We start from the raw sequence: 24,897 nt of genomic DNA on the forward strand, positions 1-24,897 counted from the left end.
CCCATCGACCCACAAGAATAGCTTCAGGCTGACTCTTTTCAGCCACTGAGGTTTCTCTTGGTATGTGGAACAAGAGGTATTTGCTGAATGGGCCCCTCCAAAGGGACTAGCTAAGCGTCCTTGTCATGTGGGGGGTTTCAGGGGGTTAGGAGGATTTATTCCAAACCTGGTGGGATGTATCTACCTATCTTTAGATCATAATTACCAATCCTGTGAAAGGGTGCAAAATTTAATGTAATGACTTCCTTGGCCTAGCACTGTCAGAGAAAGAAGGTATAGAAAATGCAGATCTATTACATACTAGCAATTCAATGGTCTTATAATAGAACACTTCAAGTGTCATAAACCACTATCATAGCAATGGCTGCATTGCTTTGTGTTAGTGTGTGTGTGTGTGTGTGTTTGTTTAAGTTCCTGATAGGATGGGACCATTACTTATTTTTCACTGTATCACCGTCACCTTACTCAGTGCCTCAGTCACAGTAGGTAAGAGAGTACTGTGCAAGTGTTCTGAAACAGCTTTATCAAATAGAATCACATGGGAAGATTATGAAGTAGTGAGTAAGGAGATTATGAGATAGATGCTGGACTGGAGCTATTTTGCTTGCAAAGGGAAGTAGAAGCTGCTAGGAGCTATGGGTCTATGGGGCTTACTTCTAATGAAGTCAGCCAGACCGAGGTAGGATCTTAACCAAATGATCCTTGGAACCCTCGGACCTCAATGGATCTGGGAATCTCCTAGAATTATATGCAAAGCATTGTTTATATGAACATAAACCCATAGCTTTTGTTAGAGTCTTAAAAACATGATGGCCGCACACAGAGAACAGAAAGGTTAAGGACCAGTATTCGAAGAGGTAGACATGCCAAAACTGTAATGGATGTTCTTGGAATGGGGCTGCCATTCAGCTTTATGAATGTTTAAGCTTAGAAATGAGAGTCTATTAAGTAACTGAATAAAATTGAAAGTACTTTATGGTGAAACAGGTCTTTGATATTATGTCTATGGTTTTTCCTTCCAACAATATTTTCCCTTAAAATTTCTATGCAAGTAATTAAGGTTAAATCTATTTAATGTTAATATTTTACTAAAGAAGCATATTTATGGTGGGAAAATGCCAAATAAAATGAGGTAAAAGCATCTGGTTTTGTCTCTGACACTCACCAGTATTTATCATTTTGAAATCATTCATTCATGTAGGCATCATGGTGGATAACGGAAATGCAATAATGGGAAAAATAATGTCTGTCTTTAAGGAGCTTAAAGGTTCAGGAGATTAAGACCCAAACTAACAATTATATTGTGACATAGTAATTGACGAAATAAAGGTATGTGTGCAGTAAATAGAAAGGAGCATGGAGAACAGCAGGCCAAGTAAGCCTGTGATTTAAGGTAGGCGTGTCAGAGGAGATGGTAATAATACCTTACATCGATGCGGAGCTTACTTCCTCTTAGGTACTGTTCGCGTGTGCTAACTCGGTTCTACCTCAAACGCTATTTAGGCATAGAGGGGCTAAGTGACTTTCCTAAAGTAAAGTAGCTAATTGGGAGCAGGGCTAGGTTTTAAACCCAGCCCACCTAGCTCATAGATTCTAGGCATTAGCCAACACTGCATACCTCCTTTTATGCTTCAGGAGACACACTATAGAGTGCCCTGGATGTTAAAACATGGGCAGAACCCAAAGGTAGGAAAAGACAGAGGGAGGAATCCAACTTCCAAATTAAAAGATTTGAATGTTTAATTCAAATTATAATTATAATTCAGATCATTAACCTTTATGATTATAATCTTTATCAATACTCACCTTTCCCAGTAGTTCCTCCCTCCATTTAGAAAAGAGGTGCTGACACTTATCTGTGGGAGAGCCAACTTTCTACATATTCAGCTTGTGTCAGGCGCATTTCTCTCATTTTCATGGATATTCACTTCATCCTTTTAGTCATTTACTCACTTGCTCATTCATTTATTCAATTTGTTTTAGTTTTACTCTGTTTTAGAGAGTGCATAAGAAGTCTCCTCAAAAGGCATTAGAAATATCAAGCAGTTTTGAAAATCAAGATGAAAATATTCTTTGTCTTATTTTTATGTAAACTCTAATGCTTCCTCAAATGCTTTCCTAGTCATAGAAATTTGAGAAACAGATAAAAGTTACAAAAATAATGCCAGAGAAAGGGGTAAAGACTGCTTTAATTTCTCCTTAGTATATGTGGCAAAAGCAATGCCTGCGGGTCCTCTGTGGTTTTCCTATTACTTATTAGGCTTACATGACAAAGAATGTTCTTTACAGACTCAAGAGCCTGGTGTTTGCATTCTTTTCTTGCCCCTGCTGCGTGGCTCCATGAAAGCAGGTGCTCAAGGAGGCTCAGTGCTCCTTCAGGCCACTGGCACACCACTTAGTGTGCACCAGAGACTCCACCTGCCAGCGGGCAGCGACTTGGGCATTGGGAAAGCACTGCTAATTATTCGTGTCTCATGCAGTCTCTGCTGACTCCTTATTAGAATATTGTTAAAAAGTTTTCTTTGCTGGCATAAATATATTCCATTTGGATTATGTCATGAATTCCACCTAAAATAATAAGACTTTCAACAGCTTTTGTGTGTCACCCCTTTGTTTTACATCACTTGTCAGGTGACACTGAGATACCTCCTCACTGAAAATGGATCCATTTACAGTCAGTAATAGGCTGGCTAGTATTTCAATTTTCTTTGGGAAAACTAAAATGGGTACCTTTTATCCTATTATACCGATCCACCAGCTTCAGATTATCTGACTTTCTAGCTTCTCATTTTCTCCTGTATCTTAAAGCTATTATTAACAATAACTCTGTTGTTAATGGTTTTGGAAAATAATATGTGTGCTTTTAGCCACTACCCATATTTTTTATGGTTTGTCTGATTTAGCTGGACTTTGAAATTTATTCCAAGTGCTGCTTTCTTGTGGATCAAATTATGAGGAGCCCTAATATCCCTGTAGGTATATTTTAATATCCCTAATTTTTCTACAAGATAATGAAGGTAATAATATTTTAACTTTTAGTTATTAGATGCAAAACACCTCTAAGTGTATGGTATATTCTTCATGAGGGACCTAGAATTACAGTAAATGAAAAAGAAAATGACTATGACTTTTAATTTTCTTTATTTCAGGACAACAGTTCTATAAATATCTGTGCACATTTTCCAGTTTAGAAATAATCATTTATAAATAATATATAATAAAAATAATTATTTAGAAATATTTTTTTAAAAGGGTGTTCATGGAATACTACAATTTATGTGTATATATGCATTTATTTACTAAGTTATATCTATAAATATTTATTAATTTGAAGAATGCATTTTAGGATTCACTATAAAATCTTTCTTTGTTCTGGGCCAACCAGCTATGACTGTGACCCACTGAATTTCATTCATTTGTTTATTTAACCAGTATTTTTGAATGCTTACTTTGGGTGAGCAATTACCCTGGAAGCTAGGATACTATGGCAAATAAGATGAATATAGTCTCTGGTTTCATGGAAATGATTTTATCCTCGTGATGAATAGGCCTAAAGAATTCCAACTATTTTTTATGTTTTTTTTTCCTGAGTCCTTCTTTACCCAGGGCAAACATGTGTGATATGCTCTTAGACATTTCCTGTGTTTCATATTGCTTCCAAAAAAATATATCAAAACTGTATTGACCATAGGGATGGGAGAAAATATATGGAACTATTAAACTTTACCATCAGGGAATCCCCTATACTGTGTCAAACATTAGGGACACACAAATCAACAGGCCGAGCCCTTGATCTTGAGGCTTACACTTGTGAAGTTTATGCAGATAGCGGAGAAGTTTAGCCTACCTATAGGTATGCCTAATAGTTACTTCTGGAGGACCTCTTTTGTTGCTCAGATGTGTTCTCACTCTCTAAGCCCAACTCTGCAAGTGAAATCATTGCCCTCCTCATGACATGGGACTTGACATCCAGGGTTGAAAGTCTCCCTGGTGGCATGAAAGATGACTCTCAGGGATGAGTTCAGCCCTGACACCGTGGGATCAATAATTTCATTCTGACCAAAAGGGGGAAAAGAAGTGTAACTAATAAAGTATCAGTGGCTGAGAGAGTTCAAATAGAGTCGAGAGGCTACCATGGAGGTTGCTCTTATGCAAGCTTCAGTTAGACATTGCTACCTATCATAACGTGCCAAACCCCAACCAAAACCATTCCAGCCAATCCTAAAGAACACCTAGAACAATATATAAGATTCTACAACGGTTCCATGCACTAGAGTAACTTTCCAGAATCCCACAACCTCAAGATGTGTCCCTGGACAAGATAAGTCCTGAAACCTAGAGGGCCCAGCCTTTCCAGAACATCAGCTAGTTCCATCTCCCTACCCCATATTATTGACAGCCCCTTACAACATGAAAACATTAGAATGGCCATAGCCCAAATACCCCTAAAGAAAGATCAAAGGTGATGGTGGAGTTATACAGAGAAGGTAGGGTTTAACAAATGAATATGAATGCTGAATCATTAAATTGATATTTCTTTTAGTCTCCAGTATCTTAGAGCAGCTAGAAGTAAAAACCTAAAATTGTGAAATTGTAACCCATACCAAACTCTGAATTCTGTTCTACACCTAATAGTTGTGCTGTGCTTTGAAATTTATTGCTTTTTTGTATATATGCTATTTTTCACAAAAAAGAACAAAGTCAATTGTAATATTAAAAAAAGCCTCCCATATTCTGGAGCAGCTAGAAGGAAAAATCTGAGAGGATGGTATGATAGCCCACGACAAACTCTGGGAGCTGTCTTGTAACTACTTGTTGAAGAGTGCTTTGAAAACTATTGCTCTTTTCTTTCTTTGCTTTGTAAATATGTTATATTATGCAATAAAAAAAGTTTAAAAACAAAACAAAACAGCAAACCTTATTGACCATGGAAAAAGTGGAGATTCATTTCAAGACATTGATGTTTACAACCAAAATCCAGATTTTCTGACAACTCGTGAGTGATTTTCAACAACCAGGGTTTTTTTTGTTTGTTTTGTTCTTAATTGAAATATATTAAGGATTCACATACCATATAATCATCCACAGTGTACAATCAGTGATTCACAGTATCATCATATAGCTGTGCAGTCATCATTACAATAGATTTTTGAATATTTTCATTTCTCCAAAAAAAGAATAAAAATTTTTTAAAAAGTAAAAAAAGAACACTCAAAACATCTCCCCCACAACCAGCCCACTATTGTTTATTTATTTTTTGCCTTTTTTTCCTTACTCATCTGTCCATACACCATATAAAGGGAGCATCATCACAAAGTTTTCACAATCACATAGACATACCTTAAAAACTCTGCAGTCATTCAATCATCTTTAAGAGTCAAGGCTATTCCACTAGGTTTTTAATTAGAGTTCATAGTTCCCTCAGGCAAGGGATCTCAAAGTTTAGTGTGCAGAAAACTCACATGGGGCACTTGCTTAAAAGGTAAATTTCTGGACCTCATCCAGAGAGAGACTGAGTCTGGAGATGTCCCAGAAATTTGCATTTTAACAATACAGAAAAGTCTGGCATATTTTGCCCTAAGAGAGCCATGGATAGACTTCAGGTGGTTCTGCTTAGACCTTAAACTGTGACTGCATTTTTCCAAGGAGAGTGTCTATGATTTTTGCAAAGGGGTTTGCAAAATACCATGATAATATTGAGGACAGCAATTTACGAGTAGAAATGGGTACTGGTAAGTCAATCCAACAGTTAGTCATAGGAACCCACCACTAAAGGTCTAACAAATGGAAGGAAAAACTACAAAGTAGATATGAATATCCAAGTAGTACAGTAATACAGAGCAGTGTCCCCCAAACATTTCTTTTTAAGAAAAGAAAACTCCAGAAGTGAATAGATGTGTTTGTAAACTTGTATTTGATCGTCAAAAAAGTTTGAGGACTATTAAGTTAAAAAAGTTTTACTGTGTTATAGAAGTAAATAGAGGTTTTAATATGTTAATTTGCATTATGAATCCCTTTAAGGTAGATTTAATATGTAGTATTTACGAAGCCTATTTGATCATAGAACCTTTTTTCAAAGTATTATCATTTTGAGAAATACCCTTTAACACAGAGATAACATTAGTCCCCAGGTGCAGCATAGAAATAAGTAACTTTGATCATAACACTATCATTAAGAAAAATCTAGATTGTACTCTAAATATGCTAACAATAGGAAAGCAGAGAGTTTATTGCATTTCCGAAAAGTTTTCTTTAAAATTATGTAGAGAAAAAAGACAATCTCAGTTATCTGGTTATTATTTAAAGGGAGTTTCTCATTGCCAGCTAAGGCTAAATTAAATAAAGTCTTGGTCTAAAATAGAAGTTTAATTTTCTAAACTATTATTGGGATTTAGGAGAAATTGGTATTTCCCAAAAATAAAGAGTGCCTCCCATATTAAAACAAAAATCATTATTTCCATAAGCAGTGGTTGAATGATCATGATTGAACATCATGAGATGTCCTATTAGACAATATAGGGAGTAATTGTTATAAGTAAACTATAAGCTTATAATTTAATATGATGGCAAACCAAATATATAGTTGCACAACTATATATATATATATATATATACACACACACATATATATAGTACAAACTATATATATGTACAACTATGTATATATATGTACAAACATGTATATTTAAAACTTCTTTGGAGCGAGACAGGTCCATAGTGATAAATAATCAGGGCATAGAAGAATAAAGACCTTATTGGCTTAGAGGTGAAAAGAGAACCTCTGGACTAACTGTATACAGAGAAAGGTTATCTGGAGAGGTGACTTGAAGGAGAGGAGCAAACAAAACTAATCTTGAAAGAAGAAGAAAAGAGAAATTGATTTAGTAAAGGCAAAAGTAAAGGTAATTACTGTCCACAGAAACTCTTTTCAAATATGGTTAATAGTGAAGCTTACAAGAGATAGAAAAATAGTTATACTTAGGCAGATAGAAATCATGAGCTAAGTTACTGCGGGGAAAACAAGTCAAATAAGTTTGAGAAATGCTACTTCCATCCTTTGTGTACTTTGTTTTAAATTGTCTTTCAAAAATGATGATTATTTTTCCCATAAATTAAGAACTGAACTTATAGTGATAGAAAAGAAGGCCTACTAGGTAATGACCCTTTACCATTGCTTCTTTGGGACAATGATGATTAGATTTAGGACATAACATTGTTCTATCCTCTTTCATTATTAAAGTATAAAGTTTCATTAAATTGAAATGGGTTTACCTTTCAATAATAATGTGTTTCTGGAATACATGAGCCTTCTAAATCCAAATTATGAAAGTATGAACTTTTCAAATAGAATTCTCAGACACTATATAATTTTTAAATAGGTAGCACAGTTAGGTTTTAGTGTTTTGACTCTTAAAGGTGCTTCTTAGAGCTCTTCTTTGTGACTTTATAGACATGCACAATACTTGCAATTTAGAATTGGGCTACATAAAGTCTTCTTCAATACATTTACTTTATAGTCAAACTATTGTGTGGCCCTTCCTATTAAAAAAATTAGGAAGGGTTCTTAAAGTCTTTGAAAATGTGGTTTATAAGTGTCTTTGATCCTTTTAGAATTTAGAAGGTTAAACTAGTTTACCTCATCCACATGAGCAAAGCTGAAAAGAAATCAAACTGGCCAAATGTTTCAAGCAACAGCTAAATGAAACATAATGTAGTTATTCTCTTTTTCCTTTGAATTTTTGAAGCATGATTTTCCTGGAAAAACCTTAGTTATATGTGCTGCTTGTACATGCTTTGATTTCTGGCATGCCTATGGAAGGATAGCAGATAACTGGGGCTGATGTCAATTTTGAGATGAAATAGAGTTTTTACAGGTATTTGTCATTTTTAAAGTCTTTTCCTCCATATAAGAAGAAGACCAAATGCTGCAATTTAAGTTGATGCACAGGCCTCTCTCATAGGAGAGACTTTTTGTTTTCATTTAAACTTCATATTTTAATTTGACTTCCATAGATGTAGCAGTAATAAAAGAATTCCCGAATTTCCATCACATCCAAATTCCCAAAATATTAATATTTTACCACATTTTTGCATTTGCTTTCTCTTTCTCTTATAGTATATATATATTTATGTATATCCCCCCCACATACAAACACACTCTTCTTTTCCCCAAAATGTCTTTATCACAAAACAAAATGCTGATCATGTACTGATTTCAGTTATGTCTTTCTAGACTCTTTAGACTGGAATGCACCCCAGACCAGTTATTTTATATAATGTTCATTAATTTGGATTTGTCCGATATTTGTTCATGATTAGATTAAAGTTATGTGAGACCTTAAAAAATAGAATTGTATAAAATGTGATTTTACAGTAATGAATTACATTCTTGTTTATGAGTCACAGAATCAAAACTAATTTAATTGTCATATTTGCATTAAATCGAATACTCATATCTAACTTCCCAGAAGAAATAACTCTCCTAGGATATTTAGGATATTATATATATATATATATATTTTTTTTTAAAGAACAAGCTTGCTTTCATTATTGAGGACCTTGTTAGTTTTGATGCCTTATGGGATCACATAGATCATTCAAATATTTACTGAGAAAACAAACTCTATAAACATATTGTTCTTTTCTTTTCATAGTTACTTCTGAATGCCCACAGAAAGGAAGAAATTTCTCCCTCTCTTTAGATGAACTCAAATTCTTATCAGAGATCATAAGATCCTTTTTGAAACTGGAAAAAAATGTTCAAGAATTGTTTGAAGAAATGTTTTTATCTTTCAAGATACTCAGGAATACTAAAGGTAATATGCTTTTTTAAAATCCATACATATATAATTTCTCTCAGTTTTTGCTTCCTGTCATTTATGTTAAAAAAAAAACTATGATGGAATTGTTTAAATAAAGATTAAATATATTGCCTGCATAGGCTACTTTTTATCCCTTTTACCTGGCAACTTCCATAATTCTAATTGACAAAACAACTCAAGTCGATTCTGGATAATTTTCTTTAGCTAAAATCAGATCAATTTTTTTTTCATAGCAATACCAACAGGCCTTATGGGAAGAACAAGCAGACTGGGTGTTCTAATAGCTACTGTTGTGTCACCAGAAGTCAAATGGTCCTGAGCAAAGCATAATCTCTTAGACCTCAGTTTTCTCATCTTCTAAATGATGGTATAGGATAGCCTTAATTTTCCTTTTCTTTCTTTCAGGATTAAACCCTTCAAGGTCCATTAATGTTATGTAGGGTTGTGAGAACACAGGAGTTAGTATATAGTTGTCATACTATGTGAGTTGTTATAATAGTAGTTATAATTATATAATATATAAGTTTAGTTTAACAAAATCTGAAGAAAGCTGTGTCATGCATGTTGAAATAATGTTGAATTCAAGACAATGTTGCATGTGAAAAATGTAGAATTCAAGGCATAATGGTTAACTTATGTTCTTGGTGGTGTGTGTGTGTGTGTATATATATATAATTTAGACATAGAGAGATTGTAAATATCTGTATTTATAAAGATTTTCATCTTTATTAAAATGAAATGTACAAAGTTCTCTATTTTTCTTGATATATGTCATTCTACGGACACTATATTTATAAATAATGGCTGCATCTACAAAACAAAGTAAGGGAAGCAAGTGATAAACAATTGAAAATTTCCCTCCAAAACCTGATTTCTAAGCAAGCAATTGTAAATAATTTAATCTGTTTACTCTTATGAATCTTCATTTACTTTGCCTGTGTAAATAATCTTAGAAATGTTACGGAGTTGGAATTTATTTGTTTTATTTTAATCATAGTTTAGTCTACTATGTTCCAGATTAGGTTTAAGTAGTAATAGTAAAACATAAATTAAATAATGTGGACTACTTTTACAAGCTTGGAGATAATTTGAAGAAAAATGTAGGTGGATTGCAGATTTCTGAAGCTGAGAAACAAACCAATAGAAAATAATAGAAATATAAGACAGGAAATATTAATATTAATTAAAAGATAGAATGAGAAAGTAGATCTAATTAGAAGGTAGTATGAGCCCCAAAGGATCTTCTGGATGGAATAGACTGGGTCAAAAAGAGATCTTAATCTATATTTATGACATCCTAATTTTGAATTGATATGTCGGTGCCTCAAGTGATTGGCCTGGGATGATGATACTCATCCATTAAGCCTGTCTAAGATTTAGCATCCCTCATCCACATCTCTAGTAGATCCGACTTGAGCTGTGCTAAGAAACAAAAGGAATTCCTAATCATCTAGGCCCCTACCTATTCTGGAATCATCTTATATTGGTCCTTGGCCAGGACATTGGGAAATTAGGTCAATTCTAAGAACTTTTATTCTTCTTAAAGGCAGAATAAATTCAGAACTAGAATTTTGTTAGTTCTGAATCTCTTAAAATAGAGATAGTTTAAGAACATAAAACTGAAAGGGTCAAGAATTGAAGCAAAGATTTGAAGACTTCATTTCAGATAAGAGGTGAGGAACAGGGAAGCTGGTTCAACACCATTAGATTAAGGCAAAGCAATGATGAAACTTGTAAGCACATTATGTTTGAGAAGCAATCGTTATCATTCTTGAATAAAACCAATAGAGCACATATATAATTATGCCACAAGATGCTTTTTAGCCCAAATTTGGCTGCTGTTTTCATATAAACAGTGTGGCAAATAAAAGCAAATTCAATATCACATTGATAAGAATGTAACATATAATCATGTTTGTATATTATTGAGCAAGGTATGTAGAAGAAATATTGAAGGGCAGTTATAAGAAATGTCTGAGTAGTTAAAACTCATATTTTTTAGTAACAAAGCCAAAATCGATTTACTCTAACACAACTTCATGTTAATAGGTCCCTGAGAAGAATGTCCTGAGGACAATTGTCAAGAAAAATCTTAAATGTTTTATTCAAGTATAGCCAAAGTTAATCAATTCTTATCAAAAGCATTGGTTTTTAAAACAGAAGGGAAAAGATTGTTGGAAAAGGATGATTTAAAAAGCCAAATGGTATTTTAAGTTAACTATTAAATATTCCTGATAGTTAATGTTTTGCTTTAAAATCTTGTTTTCAGAGATATAGAAGAAAGAGATCAAGTCATTTGGTTTCCTTTGTGTTTCGTTTGACTGGAGCATATTTTGGTAATAAAGACCTTGAAAAGAGTTGTGCACTAGGTCTGAGTAACCAAAACAGTCACATGAAAAGTGATTTTTTTTTGTTTTCTACATGTTTAAAATATCCAGGTGCTTAACATCACATAGAGAAAATATGCAAAGGATTAACAGAATATTTTACTTTTTTACTTTCATGTTTACTACTATTTTGTAGACTTAGTCAAGTTGGCAGTTCACTTAGTAATTTGAATATGGGGCAATAAATTTTGTAGAGACTTGAGAACTATCTCTGAGATCAAAAGAATAGTTAGTTGTTATATTTATTTGCTTTTTTTGGTCATGATTTAATTTTTTTTTATTTTGGTTATATCAGGAAATGAGAGGACATTATTTGACTGTTATGGTACCTTATTTTATTTCTTTTAGATGATCATATCCCATGGAATGGGCTCAAGTTTGATTTATTGGGCATTTCTAATGATCCTCCATCAGAATAAAGGTTTTCTTTGGGCAGTTCCTCAATTTTTCCAAAGGTGGCATCTGAGATTTATCTAAACCAGGAGGTTTCTTGGCCCTCATTTTTCTTTAGCCCCAGCAATGACAAAGAGTAATGGCAGCTTCAATTGGTTGTAAGAAGAACACTTAGGGTTTGTCTCAGAAGAATCAAAGATTTCAGATCTTCTGAAAGATTGTTTGTAGTCTTAGGGGGTCCTAAGAGGGGTCAAATGGCTTCTAAGAGTTCCTTAGCTAGATGGTTAAAGGATTGTATTAGGGAGGCGTATGTAGTTAAGGTAAAGAGGCTCCTAGGGTTTGTAAAGCTCATTACACTAGGACTTTAGCTGTTTCTTGGGCAGAAAGGTCGAAGGCTTCCACATTGGAAATTTGCAAGGTGGCCACCTGGGCTTCTCTTCATACTTTTTCATAGTACTATCTCTTGGATGTAGTCTCTTCTACAGATTCAGCTTTTGGTGGGAGGTTGCCTGTTAGCCAGAAAAGAGCAGTGAAGAAAAGAAAGTAGTTCCCACTTAGAGCTGCCAACAAGGCATGTTGCTTTGTAGTGCACACAATGGGAACCTATGAAGACCAATTTGGGTGTGAAAGTGGATGTCACAGGGAACTACTGCCAACCTCTACTCTCTATGAAAGAAAGCGGCAGTGTGGAAACTAACCAGAAATGCAAAATGAACCACTGAGAACTCTGTGGGGGAAAGCCATCCAACAGCTGGCTTTCCCGTGACCCTCTGCACTCTTCTGAAGTTCTTAATCTGAGCATGCCCTTAAAGATATCAGTGTTGATTGCATGCAAATGGCTATATTTTAAAAAAATGATTCAAAAATGGGCCACCTTCTCTATACAATTCTGGTAAGTGTATAGCATTTTAAATATGTTTTTGTATATGTGAAATAACTTTCTAAATGTTCACAGACTCATAGAGGTCTACAATGCCAAATTTTGAAATTCACCATTTTGAATTCCAAACAAATATTCAAAATGCCACAATTCTTTAAAACATAAATTATCTTATTGGTCTGAATTCAGTTCTACTAATTGTGCCAAAAAGTGGTTCTTTCCACTTGTTTGTATAAGATTAAAATTTTAATTTTTTAAAAATTTTTTGGGGGGAGATTATATTTTAAAGAGTATCATGATTGCTTGATAATTCATTTTCCGTCTTACTGTAGAATTGCTCATCAGCAAGAGAAGTCTTGGAAAGCTTATCCTTTTTTCTTACTCATCTTAAAAATAGGCAGATGGTTTGTATAAACTTCTAAATACATTACTTCAAGTGAATAAACATAATGTATTTGGGAGTAAATTGATAAATATAAGACAATTAACTTTTTTTTGTAAGTCTTAAACTGTTGCTACACAACAGCAGATACTTATTCCAGAAACAGATCTTCAAGGCTTATACTTCAAACTACAGTTGTTCTTTTTCCAGAGTAAATGCCTTTTTAAATTAGCTAGTTTTATGAACTATCTGCAGAAAAGTAAAAAACAGATTAAAAGAACTCCAAATGTTTCCCCTTCATGTCATTAATAACTTGATCCTTATTATTTTCTTCTTTATTTTTTTGAAGAGTACTACATACATATAGTAAAACTTTTAATATGCATATAAAGAATTTATGGTGAAAATTAAGTCTTTTTCCACACCAGTTGCCTAGTTTCCATTTCCAGGGACAACCACTTCCATATGTATTCCCATGTTAAGATAACACATGTTGTCATACTATGCAGCTGTTCCTTTTTGCTTAATTTAGAAAATGTAGAGCTGCTCATTCTTTTTAATAGCTATTTAGTTTCACATTGGATGCAGATACCATAATTTATCTACCTGCTCATTAATGAACATTTAGGGTTTGTTTTGTTTTCCTAACTCTTCGTTTGCTTCCACAAACCATGATATACCAAATTTCCTTAAACTGTCCTATATGTGCACAAGCATATCCAGAGGCTAACTTTCTAAAGTGAAATTGCCAAGTATATAGGTTTTGGGCATTTTGGAGAAAGATTGCCAATTTGGTTTGTCATTTCTATTTTGACTGTTGATGTTTTTGTTATGCAGAACTTTTCTATGGCTTCTGCATACAGTGTCCTTCTGAAAAATCTTTTCTACTCAGACCTTTTTTTTTAATACACCATATTTTCTTCTAATAGGCTTATGGTTTTAATTTTATTTATTTTAAAATCTGTGATTAACCTGGATTATATTTCAATATTAGAATTAATCATCATTTTTAACACCACCTCCTTAAAAAGCCATCATAAAACGCAAGCCACAGAGAAGGCACTTTAGGCCAAATGATCTAGCACTGTTTGAGTCTAAAACTTTACTATGTTGTGGTTTGTCTTAAGAAATGGAACAATGCGTGTGCCCTAGGGATTCATGAATGGACGGCCTGGGAATCCCCAATTAGTGTATGTGTGTGTGTGTGTATATGCAGCGTGTGTACGTATGCCATGTAGTCATATTGTACATTTTTGAATAGCGTGTTCTGTTGCTTTCATCTAGCTCCCAGGAATGTTCACAAATCTAAAATTATTAAGAAACACTAGAGTTAAGGAAAACTTTTCTTCAGCATCAATAAACGGTTTCCCAAAAGGTTGTTGTTATTGCCTACCAAATAGTATATTTATCTCTTTGGTACACGTTATGTACAAGAATGTTGAAACTTTAATTAATCAGAACAAAATATTTTTTATTTCTGTGAACTGGATCCCTTAGGAATCACTCATGATTAAATTCATAGTACCACATTTAGAAAAAACAACATGTATCTACTTATGGAAATGACTCTTCTTATTGTTCAGAAGTCCTACACTAATAATCAGCAAGATTTTGAAATTACTTTTGCTCCAGAGCATAAGGTGAAATTGAGTCCTAAAGTTCTTTGAAAGAAAAAAAATCCCTTAAAAGTTGGAAAATTAAGTCAAACTGTATAATCCATCATTATATACCAAATCAGAACAAAAAATTAATAGTAATAATGAAGGTAAATGTTAAACCAGTCATATTGAATAAATTATCATTAATGGTATCTTAATGGAAAAGTGGAAGGATATCTTTCAGGAGTATGTATGTATATATTATGAATTTATTACCTTTATGTAAGTCTACTTTTTCCCCATGGAAAAGAGTTCTTTACTTCTAAAAAATAGAAATTGAGGAAAATACTTTCATTTAGGGGCTGTAAGTTATTTTTCCTTTGTTCCAGTGTTTATATTTTTCAAGTGAATTATTGATATACTTATAACTATAATTTTGCCTGACATATTGCTGCTTGTGCATGTACTTTTTGCTCTTCTTTGTGTCAAGAAGGGAAGTGTTCACATGCTAAAAAAATACTACCAGTTTTTTATTGCAGTAATTCAGAGTTTAACCTTTTAAATGAACAATGAAATTAACATTTACTTTGTACTCTTAACGTATCCTTTCTCCCCAGAAAAAGAGACTGTGCCATCAATGTAAAATTGAAATAATGACTGAAGGACTTGTATTTTGCAGATCACGAATGCATGCACATGCAATAGGAATATAAATCACATAATGAGTTCATCAAATTGTATGTATAGGAAAAGACCCCATGGATGGTGATTCTGTCATTAATGTAGAGGGGACGTCACCCTACATCTTGTTGTCTGTATTCACTCTGTACTGATAAGCAGGCGTGTGTCTGTGTGAGGGCATATTATGGATAGAGCTTGCCTACGTAATTAATTTTAACCTAAATCTATTAATCACCTCCAGTGTGGCCTTTTATATGTTTGTTTGTGTATTTGTTTTATTTCCTTTCGTATAGGCCTTTTGGAGACATCTGGTAGAGAAGTCATAATAGAGAAACCTAGAGCAAATGAAACTGCGATTCCTTCAGAGCAACTGCTACCAATAAAAGAGGTAAATACTGCAAAAAGTGGTATTTTCAAATTGATATCCTCATTCTATGACTGTGAATTCATTATGAATCAAATCTTTAGTTTTATCCTTTGACACTAAAAAATAATTCCTGGTGGAAATTTGACTTCTAAGTTGTGGACAAAAATTCATTTAGTTGGGACACTGTCCTCTTGGGTGGAGGGGAGAGATGACAGTCAGGAGATCTTTGTTCTCAGCCTAAATCAGGGATTGCACTTTGAGAATCTGGACCCTGGAAAATTGTAGAAAAGTGAGAAAAAAGAAAAAAAAAAGATTGAAAGGGAAAAGAAAGAGTAAATAGTAGTTTGTATTGGCCACTTATTTTAGTGTGCCCATCGTGTGCCTGATTGTTCTCAGATTATTGCCACCCTTTGCTATGCTCCAATCTGCAGAGAATTATGCCTTCCATGTTTCCTCGCTTTCTGGATTCTGTGAGGGTTTGGCCAGTGGAAGGCATTGATAGGAGTTGGGGAGAAACCAGGATATTTCTTCCTTCTCTCTATTTTAGGGGGCATCTCTGGTTGTGGCTGTGACTCCATCTCCTCCCAGCCCCTGCTCCCACCATATGCCCCTTCCTGTCCATGGTTCTATTTCTACCTGATAGGTCTGCCTTGGTTTTCGCTTCCAATATGGCAGACCAGTGACTAGACTCCCCACAGCACAGCCTACTCTTTTTGTTTCTCCAGTCCCAGGAGTGGTGGTGGCTCTCTGCTGTTCTAATATCTGTCTTGCTTCAGAGCTCATTTTTGGTTCTTCAAACCTTCCATTACCTTTGTAACCATCACTCTACATTAAATTCTTCCCCTTGAAATTCCTAGAGTGGTTTTTGTTTTCTCAAATAGATCTTGATTCCTATACTAGTAAATATTTAAAAAGACAAAAAGAAAGCATATAATTTTAACAAGATTTCAGCCTAGAAAGCAAAGGAAATAATCAGGAAGATGAAAAGTTATATACTAAGCTTTAACTGGAAATCAAACTAAATATTAGGAAATTGACATAAGGTCATAGAAGAAATGGGATTCAGCAAACTTCTATTTTGTGATCAGAACAGAAAGCCACATGATTTCCTCTTTTTTATCTTGGATCTACCAGTAAACTTTTCTATTCTAACTGGAATATGTATAATGTCAAACATCAGATGGGAATAGTAAAAGTAAGCAAGAAGTATACATTATTAGTCTTAAAAACAGACTTCTCACAAGAGAAATTTCAGCCATACAGGTTTTCATTGTTTTTAATTAAGAGCAGCTATTAGTTTTTAAATTTCAAAAATTCCATATTTTGAAAGGAGAACTCAATGGTGCCAAGGTATTATAATCACTTATAAGTTACCATAAGCAAAGTTAAGCATCGGTGCACAGAAAACTTAGTACTGCAGCCATGACATTTAATGGCAGTTTTTACCGGGACATGTTTCTTTGAATGAATGAATGAATGATTTTAATAAATAGAAATGCCTGATGGGGAAAAAAAAAGCAGGGTTTTGTTGTTGTTGTTGTTTATAGAAGTAGGTTCTTTTTTAAATTTCTATTATAAATATATTCTAAAGAAATATTTTATAGTACAAGGTTAAAACCATGGCAGTTCTAAAGTATCACTTTAAAGAAAGGAAATTATATGAGCTGAGTAGATACAATTATTGATTAGTTTAATGCAAATATAAGAGAAAAGAGATGTATTTTCAGGACCTATGATGCTAAAGGTCTGAACAAACCTTAGGAAAGCTAAGTTATAACTTAATTGCAAGCATAATGAGAACAAGAGCCACATTTTCTGATTATAGTCATAGAATCACAGAATTTTAGCTCTACAGGATTAATCACCTTTATTACTTGTACGGTATATATAAAAGGAATTAAATTAATGTTCAGTGGGATGTGCATACAAGGAAAGTAAGCCAATGATCATAATCTCAGTAATTTTAGGCTAAAAGGGACCTAGGAAATCCCCCAATTTAATTTATTTTTATTTATCTCTCTAACAACAACAAAAACCCTGAGATCTAGAAAAAGAAGTACTTCAGTCAAGGATGTAGAGCCTAGAATCTTCTGAAGTTGGATTAGGTGACTTATTACTATAAGCAAGTTTACTTACAGGGAAAGTTTAATTTTAAGCATAGGGTCATCCTACTGCCCACAGGCTTTTAGTGCTTTGAGAATGCTGGAAAACTGGGAGAAATATATATCCAAAGTCTATTACCATATAAACCATAGACCAAAAGAAAAAAGAAAACAAAACACCGCCATCCTCTGCTCCCTTCCCAACCATCCCCCCACATAGAGCAATGAAGATCATTTTAATTCCTCATTTCCTGGAAGAAAAGTAGTGTTGCTTACCACTTTTTGGATGGATAGACTAAAAGCATTTGAAGCAAGTTAAAAACCAGAAAGGTGCAGCTGTATGTTTTCTCTGGGAAATTTATTTCTTATTGCTATTTTTTAGCTTGTCTCAATTTCTGAGAGTGAAAAAGGAATAAAAGATTGAATATTAAATGCTTTCTTACGTTGCAATACTTGTTAACAATAAACTATAAAAAAGACTATGAAAATCTAATTTAGACTTTATTAAATACATTAAATTTAAAGGTTTCTTTATGTGTAAATGGTAAGTGCAGCATTTGGCTCTTGTAAAGATGGTTTTATTGAACTATATTTAAGAGATTAAATTTTGAAAAAAGTTTTTGATTAAATCCACTGATGAATTAAAATGAAATGTCAGTATATTACTCTGTGTAAAGAATGCACATGTTTTCATATATTGCTTTTTTCACTAGGTAATATTTTTCAGGTTATAAGAATGACTTTTGCAGTATATAAAAGAATCCCTATATTAAACATGCTAAATGAAAGTAATAATTTTGTATCTATAACAATTGAAGCATTTGTTGCTCAGCTAAGAGCCATATAACTTCATATTTCAGCCTGCTTTACTAGATTTTGGCTGGAAAAGGGCCTTTAAAGAAGTGTCTCTTCCCATGGTACATTGCATAAGAACAGCAATTGAAGATTTTTCCACAAAAATCCTCCAGCGTGAACAGAATGAAAGGTCTTCGACTCCAAGCTATACTATGAACCTTGTAAACATCCAGCAAGTGTGGCAAGACGGTGACATGAGTTCTGAGGAGGACCAACCAAAGAAAATTGCAAAGGCAAGTATCAAATGAAATCCTTACAAATTGTAGACTGATATAATGGGATTGGTGTTTTCCTTGTTGTTGTTGTTTTGAATATAAGGCAATTCAAAAAGGAACCTAAAGATCAAAGGGTAGAGTCTCTTTGGCAAACACTTGGTATATGACCCACTAACAGTTTTTTTCTCTGATATTTTTGCTGGTCCATTGCTAGCAAAAAGGACTTAATACCTATTTAAGTCAGCTGGTTGCTTCATGAGTCTGAGGCAGCTAACAACGGTCTCTCCATCCTCACGGCAGGATAGAAAACACTGGGAAAGTCGCCTGTTTTGGCCACTGCAAGGAGGGGGGAGGGAGTGTTGTCTCGCATTGGCTTTGATGATTTTAAAACTTTATGTATACCCTAATAAACATTTCGTTTCATTAGCATCAGTTTCACATCTTTGTGTTTTGAGATACACCGAACATACTGAGTTAAAAAGAATTATGGAAATAGACATTTCCATAGTTTTTAATAGATATATATAGTCACTCAGCATTCATTCCACAATGAGTTTAGCAACCTGTGACTGAGAAAATTTCTAGGAGAGATTTCAAAGATGGTCTCCTTATTTTGCTACTGCCACCCTGCGGCTACACAACATTTTCCAGGGAAATCTGTTTGTTGAGCTAGTTTGGAGACAGGCTTCACCTTCCCATCCACCACAACTTCTCTGCCATTAAGAAGTAATAGATAGGGCAGGCCACGGTGGCTCAGTGGCAGAGTTCTCGCCTGCCATGCCAGAGACCCAGGTTCAATTCCTGGTACCTGCCCATGTTAAAAAAAAAAAAAGTAATAAATGCATCATAAACAGTGAAAAGCTAGGCACACCACTTCTGAAAGTTGCTGACTCCTTACTAACAACATAAGAAATGGCACATGAGGTGTATGTGTTGCCTTTAGATTACTTTAACTAAACTGACACTTAATTGTGGTGGTTAATAAAAACAAATATCTTATGGAAATTGAGCAAAAGAGAATTAAAATAAGTTAAAAAAAATACTGCAAACATTAATATCAAGAATACATATTTTCTGAGTTCTATTAACTGCAAATGGAGATATTGTTATGTAAAGCTGCTTCATGAGTGTTTCATATTATCTGATAAGCGTAAGATCTGAAGGCCACATATAGAGAAGCATCATTCTGTTATATCTTTATATGACATAAAACACTGAACTGTCTACAACTGAGAAATCAACTATTATAAAGCAGCATCATTGTATTTATGTTTGATGCCAAATTCGTTATTTAGGAATTTGGCTCCACTGTACGTAAATCACATGGTGTTATCAGAGTACAAATAACTCAGTGCCACATTTATTTCTCCCTAGTTTTGTTCTGACATCATGGAAAGACTTGACACAATGCTTCCACTGGCTCTGGCATGCAATGATGATTCTTTTCAGGAAATTAGAGCAAACTTTGTTCAGGCCTGTTGTAAAGTGGCAACAGCTATCCTTGGGAGACTTCAAGAGAGAAGCAAGGAGGTTCCTTCCAAAGCACCTCTGAAAAACTTGCATGTACTCCTCTCCACAGCAGTATATGTCTACCAGCATTATCTGCAATATGATAATTTGATGAAAGAAACGACCAAGAAGTGAGTGACATTTAAATTCAGTTGATGGCTATGCCTAAAGTAACATGCAATGTTTGGATATCATTGGAATGAAATTTTGTTGACAATATTTGAGAAGGAGAAAGTGCTGATTAACATGGTGAATTATTTTAATTTCTCCTGACTTGGAAATGTCAAAAAGGTGAAACATGGGATTCATTAAATAAGGGATACATAGATAAGAAGAAAGATAGATAGGTACCCTGTCTGTAGACACGCTCAAAGGACCCATGTGTGTTGTGACAACATGACTGAACAAACCCCTTCCATTTTGTAAGGCACATTATACTGACCACAGCGAAAAGGAAAAGAGACTTGTTTTGGTGCCAGGTTTACATAGCTGTGAAATATGTACATCTCTCTCTTATTTCTAAACCCACCTGCTGGTAGGAACTGACACAAAGGAGAAGGCATTTCAATCTATTCTAATGACCAATGTAAACATATTTCATATCCTCTTGGTAGTAAACTATCCATAAAATTTGAAGAATAAGCACCAAGAAGTCTAATTCTATCTATTAGTAGTTTAAAAAGATTATCTGTTTCCTGTACAGAGAGTGAAAATGATTACAGATATTATCACGTGGTCTTTCTGGTTACCCTTCACTGTCCAGAAAATACCATACCTCCTTCCAAAGGAAGCATGTGGACTTGGAATCCCAGGAATCTATTCTGTTTTCCTTAGTCATCCTTTGCAGTGCCTTAGTTATAAAAGAGAGTGCTGCATTATAAATAGCTAAAGATAAAAATAACTAAAATAAATTTGACTTGATGGGGGGTATAGCTATGATGTTTCGTTAATTCTCATAAGTAGTCAGATGTTGTGATTCATACTTGAATTTATAAACATAATGTTCCAGAAATCACTGTATTTCCTGTAGACTTTTTAAAAAGAATTTATGAGATAAATGAAATCTGCAAAATTACGATTTTTGAAAATAAAATGTGTGTTTGTGGGACATATGATAGCTTTATAAAAGTTGGTTCTGACAAATGCATGTTGTTCCCTAGTAATAACAATAACTTAATGCTTAAATAACGCACTGATCTCTAATAATAGGCTTACGAAGAATACTTTTTTAATTTTTGAATGAGGTACTGACAATGCTGTTTGTCTCAAGTTGAAGCGCATATTTGTAGAACAGCAGATGTACATTTTCAAAGGACTTGCAAAACAAAGACCAGATTTATTTGTTCTTTTTGGAAAGTGAATGTGGATGCAGGAGGAAATGAATGATTGATATCTAATAATCAAAACCATTTGTAGTACTGGAAATTGTTACCTCCTACTGCACAGGCCTTAAATCTCTGTCTCTTTGATCATTCCCTCTGAACAGACCCATGTTCCTGGTGCCTGTCCAACGATATCAGGAATTCATCAACACTCTACAGTTTCAAGTTACGGACTACTGCGTGAGAGTTTGTGCTACAAGCATTTTACAGGATGCTGAGAGCCACCACTGGGATGACTACAAAGCTTTTTATGAGGTGTGAAGTTAAGTTTACTATCCCTCCTTTTTACACAAATATGTTTTACTGCCTACCTGCTTTCTAGCTAATTAGAAACATGAGTTTGGCATTACTAACACATGAAGGCTGTTAGGATAATATTTTTTAAATATTGAATTTGTACTTAGGAAAAACACAGTTTTTAAAAACCTGAAATAGACATCAGAACTCTCCTTCTGCTTAAAAGTAAAAATAACTTAATTTGAGCTGTTCTGTTGCAATGCTATATAGTAAGTTGGAATATAATGGGATACAAGGAAAACCCAAAGAGGTAACAATGCCAAAATGCCACGAACTTCTATTTTTTCCAAGGGGACATTATAGGTATCCTTGCATTTATTTTTCCTTGTTATGTATTTCCATCTGTGTTTGGTAAAGACCCTTCATTAAGCAGCTTTATTCTTTATATTTAATTTTTCTTCTCATTGTGAGTTCTTAGGAATGAGCTTTAAGACCCATCTGATCATTTATAGTTTGCCTACTTTCATTTAGCCCATATTTTGAAATCCCAAGTTTCTACTGAATTAAAGCCTAATGATTCCCAGTACAAACAAACTGAGGATCAATTAAAATTATTCATCATCAGGTTTCAATTGTTTCCTTTCCCCTAAATCCCATTGCTCATACATAGACCACAATAAATGAAATTCCTTGAAGTTGATTCTGGGGCAGGTGAAACATTTTTAATATCTTACCAAGGGATAATTGTGGTTTTTCAAAAAGGCAAAAGCCAAGCCCACCTTGGTTAGCTTTTCCACCTCACCCTTTCCTACAGACTGAAATTTCTGATCTTTGCTTTTGCTGATTGTCCTAATCACAATGGAGTATTGAGGGAAACAAAGTGGAGCTTTATGCAGGATAGTCACTCTTGCCATCTCTGTGGCAGTGAAGATTCCCATGGTTCCACTTAGGTCTGGGTTGATATCGTAATGAATGATATCCTCAACAGAGAGGAGCAGCTGATAAGAAGCTCTTTTAAAGGACTTTCCGCTCTTTCCCTGTCCACTTCATCCCTCCTTTAGAGGTCCTTCTGAACAGTTTTTCTTTTTGCAAGAGCATCCACATAGGGTTTTTCAAACCTGACATACTTCACACAGTGGTGGTAGCAGAGAACAGAATGAGAAAGAGAAAGTGGTACGATGCAGCTGGGAGCCTGAGATAAGGATGAAAGTATTGGTCTTCCCCTTTTCTGGCAGCAACACAGCATCCACATTGGTGTGAGGTAAAGAAAGAGGTCGAAAATGGATCCATATCATATTTCAAACTATTTCAGTATGTCAGTACGCTAATGAGCAATTTTGTAGGATGTTTTCAATGAAGAAGAGGTATAATTTCACTATATGTCCAACACAGTCGTGTTATGTTTTCTGTTATGCAAATTAGGAGCTAGCATGGTTGTACAGTATAAATAATAAGTGGATGCCATTAAGAACCTGTTATTGAAGTTACCAAGTATTTAAAAAAAAAACAAATTACCATGTAACACACAGCTCTTAGATCTTATGACAAGGCTTGAGCTTCAAAGGCAGAAATAACGAGATAGTTACCCTGTGATTACATGGTACCGTGGCTTCCATATACTTACGTGGTCAGTAGTTACAATTTAATTGCAGAGTTAGTGGTTGTTATTTATGCTCAGAAAAATAAAGTGATACTGCTTTTCTTATATACCAAAAATAAGAACCTTCTAAAAATTGCACAAATTTTTAACTGTTTTGACAACTGGAGTACCTGACATGGTTTTATCTGGCTTTACTGCACCCCTTTCTCCTCCTCCCCCCATTATTCCAACTGATTTGTAAAACAGCACCAGTAGGTTTTTGGCAGGGCTGTTTGGAGAGGAAAGGAGATGATATCTGCCTTGACTGGAGGCTGAGTGTAGGATAAAGATCTCAGGGGAACCTATCGCCATGTGCAGAGCGTAGTAGAGAAATAGTAACAAATTTACAAGATATGGAACAATATTTGTTCATGTTTTGTGATATCCACTGAGCCCAAGATACATTATTTCCATGAACGGTTATTTCTAAACTGTCAGGCTGAGAGAGTCAGAGTTCGGTATCTCTCTGATGAGGTGCTGGTCAGATGGCACAGCGGGTGTGCAGATTACATTTAAAATTAAGCTTTTCATGTAGTTGACATCTGCTCAATTTTAGGAACTTGTGTTTTCCAATAGTCAAAGAATAAAGAATTGTCTGTTCAAAGATAATATTGAATTGCTTATATAATAAAGCCCAGCTGCTTGTTTCCTGATATATAATCTAAATAAAAGCTCACATCTGTTTACATTATAGTGGGTCTGCAAAAATAACAGATGTTTACTAGCAGAATACTTTTGAAATGACAACAAACAGAGAAACAGGTCAGAAAACTAAATTAATCACATTTAGTTTAATGAAAACCCTTGTGTACATTGATATGCACAGTGGAAGATAATTGCTAGAATGGAAACCAGTTTGGGAATATTTTTAAGCTTGAAGATTATATTCCCAAAAGTCTTAGAAATAAGTATGTTTTATTTTTAGGGAAGAAGTATATCTAATTTTATACTTATTTTCTGGTTTATTATTAAGAGGTGGCTAGTGAGGAAATTGTTTTTTCCGTATTTTGAAAAATATGAGAAATCATGTTGATTGCGTTATTATTAACACCACCCCCCCTTGTCTTGAGGAAAACTTAGTATAAATCATTTGTACTAATCATTACACCCAGCTGGAGTCAGTTCTGCTTTAGTTTACATGTACCACCAAAAAGTAAGAGAATGAAGCTCTGAAATTTCTTTTCTTAATTTAGGAAATGTTAGAAAGTATTCTTTATCACAGAAAGTGCAATTTTGCTACCTCAGCACTCATTTTGTAACTTTTTTCCTTAAACAGTTTAGATGCACATCTACTCATGAAGGCAGAAGCCAGCAAAGTCCTCTCTAATTCGAACTTCACTCTTTGACATTTTGGTTCTCAGTTTTTCCATCCAAGGAATAACAATTCTACTTATTTGCAAACTCTATTTGAAATTCAATAGATGATGGGTATAAATTATTAATATTTC

The 24,897-nt window shown here is 34.3% G+C and overlaps 1 protein-coding gene across 8 annotated transcripts in view; it reads left to right on the forward strand.

Annotated features, from left to right (window-relative positions):
- KIAA0825 (KIAA0825 ortholog) overlaps window positions 1-24,897 on the forward strand; it is a 467,160-nt gene that overhangs the window by 132,349 nt on the left and 309,914 nt on the right. For all 8 annotated transcript variants that reach the window (XM_077139139.1, XM_077139135.1, XM_077139134.1 and 5 more), the window contains 5 exons: window positions 8,655-8,816; window positions 15,437-15,531; window positions 18,473-18,700; window positions 20,057-20,322; window positions 21,678-21,828. In XM_077139139.1, the coding sequence (XP_076995254.1) occupies window positions 8,655-8,816; window positions 15,437-15,531; window positions 18,473-18,700; window positions 20,057-20,322; window positions 21,678-21,828 (902 nt within the window). The remainder of the gene's footprint in view (window positions 1-8,654; window positions 8,817-15,436; window positions 15,532-18,472; window positions 18,701-20,056; window positions 20,323-21,677; window positions 21,829-24,897) is intronic.

Source organism: Tamandua tetradactyla, chromosome 21, assembly GCF_023851605.1.
Source record: "Tamandua tetradactyla isolate mTamTet1 chromosome 21, mTamTet1.pri, whole genome shotgun sequence".
Taxonomy (NCBI): domain Eukaryota; kingdom Metazoa; phylum Chordata; class Mammalia; order Pilosa; family Myrmecophagidae; genus Tamandua; species Tamandua tetradactyla.